We start from the raw sequence: 4,457 nt of genomic DNA, 5'->3' as shown, positions 1-4,457 counted from the left end.
AGCTGCACAGAGGTCTACCTCCCCTGGGCTTGTGCCACCTGATGTTCAGCCAAAGAAATCAGGGAATGCCTGCAAACCAGTTGTGACGAGGGTAAGCCTCCCAGCAGAACCAGAGGCAGATATAACACAGGTACGACCAAATATACACAAACTGAAATCCACAAAGCAGTGGGCATATATATAAATTACATATACAGACTTTTTTGATAATTAATTTTAGTCTACGTGATTGAAATATTGGAAATTCCAGTACAAATGAAGTTTAAATCTGTAAATATAGATAAATCATTGTCAGTATTATTTAATTTCCGTATAACTAGTAGCTATACGATAAGACTAGTTTTTCATGTGGAGCGAGAGAATGGTCTTTGTGCTTGAAGACGTCAGAGTTTAAATACTTGTTGTGAGCTATTCCCCTCAGGACCTGTTCAAGAAGGTCAGCAGTATCTTGAACTGGCAGAAGCCTCAGAAGTTCCTCCAGCTGGTGAAGCAGGTGAAGGACTCGCCCATCGCCACAGAGGAGCAGCTCCAAGGAGTCGTGGACCTGGTGTTCGACCAAGCCATGAACGAGACCTGCTTATTGGTGACCTACGCCAAGATGTGCAGCTGCCTCGCCACGGTAAGCAGGTCGCTTAGTTGAGCAGAGAAGTGTGTCGACTTTGGAACGAGAGAGTCTTGTGTTTGTAAAGTAACTGTTTGAATTGGATTTGGAGAAGTACATAAATACAGCTTTTTCATAAACTGTAAATTCATCAGATGCAAAAAAACAATGGAGGAATTAAGTTTAATATTTTAACCATCTATCAGAGGGGTGTGCATGAAGTGTGTCAATCAACAACTTGCTAAATGTTTATACAGCAAATGGATCAATTGGTTCATATTCAGCTCCGCCTTGATGCAGAATAATGCTGTGAAAAGTAACACAATTCAGTACAGTGTGATGATGAGCTTTTATTGTTTTGTTGCCTCTAGAGTCTACACCAGACGACACACACTATTTATTAAGGAGTTTGAAAATCAGTCACAAATAATGCTTTAAAACACAATTTATTAAACGTTCATATCCTTAATTATAGACTCTATTAACAAGAGTTCTAGAGAAACTATTACATTTTCTGTCTGCCATCATTTGATAACATAACCTTACATATATTAGTCATTAAAATCAAAATAATCCAGATACGAAGATGTTAATTTGTTGATATATAAAAACAAATTATTTATTTTATTTGAATGCTTATGTTCTCTACTGACTTCTTTCCACTTACTGTTCATGTGCAGCTCACAGTGCCCTGCACTGACAAACCCCAAGACACAGTCAACTTCCGCAAGCTGCTGATAAGCCGCTGTCATATGGAGTTTCAGAAAGAGAAGGTGGAGGATGTGGTCAAGGACTTTTCCCAGCGGCGTTACATCGGAAACATAAAGTTCATCGGTGAACTGTACAAGGTCAAGATGCTGAATGATTTCATCGTGCATGACTGCCTGGACAAGCTGCTGATGAACCAAGACGAATTGGCTTTAGAGTGTCTGTGCGTCCTGCTCACCACCATCAGCAAGGACCTTGAGCTGGATGAGACCAAGGTGAGCTGGTGGTAGTACATTTTACATCAATCTTAATTTTTTTTTATTATGGTCTTAAAAAGGTCTGAAGGGCTACAGATTGAAATCTTCAAATATAATCTACAGGATAATACGCGGCTGGTTTCCCTTTCCAAAATTAAATATTAAGAGAAATGCGTTGTCTGCAGGGATGAAGATGTGATGTGAACTTTTTGTCAGCAGTGTTTTTGACATTAGTGCAGCTGAAGATCAGTTCATGTCTCTGCTTTCATCCCACCAACATGACGCTTACAGTGAATTGCCTCCCCTTGTTTCTGGCTATCACGGTTTTCATGCTGCTGTTGATGGAATGTTCCAGTTTCATCTCGGGCGGTCAGGACTGTTCCAAGTGATAAACTGAACAATTGGTCAACTCTGTAGAACAATAATATCTGCAACCTGCTGTCTGGTGGATTGAATTGAGTCAAGCTGAACATGACCTTCATGTCTCAAATTAACCGTCTCTCTCCCTCTGTGTCTCACCACTCTCAGATGGATCATTATTTTAAGTCTATGGAAGACATCGTCACAGAGGGGAAGACGTCCCCTCGGATACGGTATATGCTGCAGGACACCATAGACCTGATATTGGTGAGTGGGTCTCGATTTTTCTTTCATTTGCACAATTCCAAAGAGTCCAACATTCAAATTCTTCAAAGTAAGAAGGATTTTACCACAGAGATTTATTTCACCGATCTGTCTGATGACCAGGAACATGATACTGGATATTCTGGTCATATTCTGTTTAATGAATATCTACACTGCTGTTGTTAAGGAGTTCTATCGCTTTTTAGAAGGACTGATATAGATAGATAGATCATGGCAAAGAAATGTAAGAAAATTCTATAGAAACATTGAACGGGGGAAAATGGAAGTATCCTGAGGAAGACCTGATAACTATTGATCTTAAATGAATTCATCAGTCCCCAGTCATATGAATATTCCTCTGTGATCGACTGATTCCTCTGTTTATGCTGAAATGTATCTAGCACTGTGTGATAAGACCCACATGCTCCTAAATTCTCTGATCTGTCAAAGATAAAGAGCAAAGAAATTTGTTTTACACTCCAGAATCTGTCTGATTCAGCTTTGAAGTCATTGTGGTTCTGTACATTTTTGTTTTCTTCAGCACAACTTGGTGCCTCTAAAAGCCGAGCAGGATCCAGAACCCGTTCAGCAGAAGGAGGCAACGAAAGAAGAGCAGGAGGAGCCGAGGAACGTGGAGACCAGGACACAGCCAGGTCAGGCCTGCAGTCTAGATCCTCTTTAAGACTTAGAATCTGATATGACCAGTCAGAGTCAGAGGACCCCTAAATTATAAACCTGGAAAGCCCACATCTCCATTAATTAGGAGGCTTGTTGAACTTGAAGCTGTCACAGTCACAAAATGTCACAGCTTGTAAACACATTTATATTTTTTTATTACATTACTTATATGTGAAGAACTGTAAAGTGTAGTTTGTGATACAAATATCACCTTTTGCTGATTGAATTCTGAAGACATGTTTTCATCTGTACTTTTCCTTCTTCCAGATGATGAGCCAAAGCTGCAGCCAGTTGGTGAGAGGTCTCCCTCACCTGGGCTTGTGCAGCCTGAAGCCCCCGTGGAGACACCGGAGGCTCCCAAGGCTTTGAACGGCCTTGCAGAGAGGGGCACTGAGCTGGAGACAGCGGCCCATGAGCCCTCTCTCGTGCCCCCTGCTGCACTCCAGCCCCAGCCCTCTAGTCCTGCACAGGTTCCCAATCCTCCACCGAACCAAGACTCTGAAGCCAGGATAACTCTGGAAAGGTATGAGATGACAACGCTGTCTGATTTTCAGGATCCTGTTGGTGTTAGGTTTCTCTGAAACATGAGGAGAGTGTCTCTGTGATTCTGATAATTATCTCTCCTGTCAGCAAGATATCTATAACTCTGATTAACTAGTTTCCATTGACTTAAAAATAATTAGTTTTGTTATTAGGGTTTTGTTTCACTTCTGTTTAGGTCAGTGATAATAATTTGTAGAAGTTCCAAATTGGGTGAAAAGCTTGATATTCAGAGTTTCTCATTTACACTGACATCCTTCCTGACTCTTTGTTTATTCGTCCCCCCCCACCAGTCAAAGCAGTTCAGGAAAGAAGGCCAGGAAGCGCAGGAAGCGCAACAACAAGCCGCTGATCACCGAGTCACCATCACCGTCATCAGCGGTCAACAAGGACCAACCTGAGCAGGAGCTCAGCAGCAGCGGCTCACAGCCTGGTGAGACACACGTCACTGCCCAACACGGGACAGACAGGACGATAATACTGACACATTCACTCTCTGCCATTCATCACACTGTTGTGACTGTGGTTGTTTATTTCTCATGTTAAAGGAGATATGACCAGTCAAAGTGAGGAGAGGAAGTCCCCGTCCATGGTCGAGAAGCTCCTACACTTTAACAGTTTGAAGGTGCTGAGATCCAGTCAACTGATAACTGATTTTTTCATTTCAATTTCATAGATAAACCCTCTTAAAGGGAAGAATCAAAGTATAAGTCTTGAACATACGTCTTTGTTTTCTAATGAATTTACTTTCTAATGTTTTTTTTATTGTTTCCACGCCGTCCTTCTCTTCTATACTTCCTCACCATATCCATGTTGTCTCCACTTGAACAGAAGCTCCAGTGTCTTCATTCAGACGCCTCCAGCTCTGAGGCGACTCAGTCTGAGGGAAGCTGGTCTCCGGGGGAGCTGCAGAACCAGATGATGGGACTCATGCTGGAAGACTTGACCAGGGACAAGGACATCTTCAACTGTGTGAAGGTACGAAAAGTGACATCAACCCGTCTCTGCGAGTTAGTGGTAAAAATCCTGAAGGGCAGACGGAGCGGGGC

General features: G+C 42.2%; 1 protein-coding gene across 1 annotated transcript; it reads left to right on the top strand.

Annotated features, from left to right (window-relative positions):
• Positions 1-214: 214 nt before the first annotated feature.
• Positions 215-1,599, top strand: LOC128454497 (eukaryotic translation initiation factor 4 gamma 3-like). Its single transcript, XM_053437912.1, has 2 exons — positions 215-619; positions 1,282-1,599. Exons 1-2 carry the CDS (start codon positions 563-565, stop codon positions 1,597-1,599), a joined length of 375 nt encoding a protein of 124 aa, XP_053293887.1. The 5' UTR covers positions 215-562.
• Positions 1,600-4,457: the final 2,858 nt, after the last annotated feature.

This window comes from Pleuronectes platessa, chromosome 13, assembly GCF_947347685.1.
Source record: "Pleuronectes platessa chromosome 13, fPlePla1.1, whole genome shotgun sequence".
NCBI classification, from domain to species: domain Eukaryota; kingdom Metazoa; phylum Chordata; class Actinopteri; order Pleuronectiformes; family Pleuronectidae; genus Pleuronectes; species Pleuronectes platessa.
This window is presented reverse-complemented; position numbering and strand designations above follow the sequence as displayed.

Coding starts and splice junctions, on each gene's coding strand:
- LOC128454497 (XM_053437912.1), top strand. CDS start 563: ATGAACGAGACCTGCTTATTGGTGACCTACGCCAAGATGTGCAGCTGC. Junction 620..1,281: donor TGTGCAGCTGCCTCGCCACG/GTAAGCAGGTCG, acceptor GTTCATGTGCAG/CTCACAGTGCCCTGCACTGA.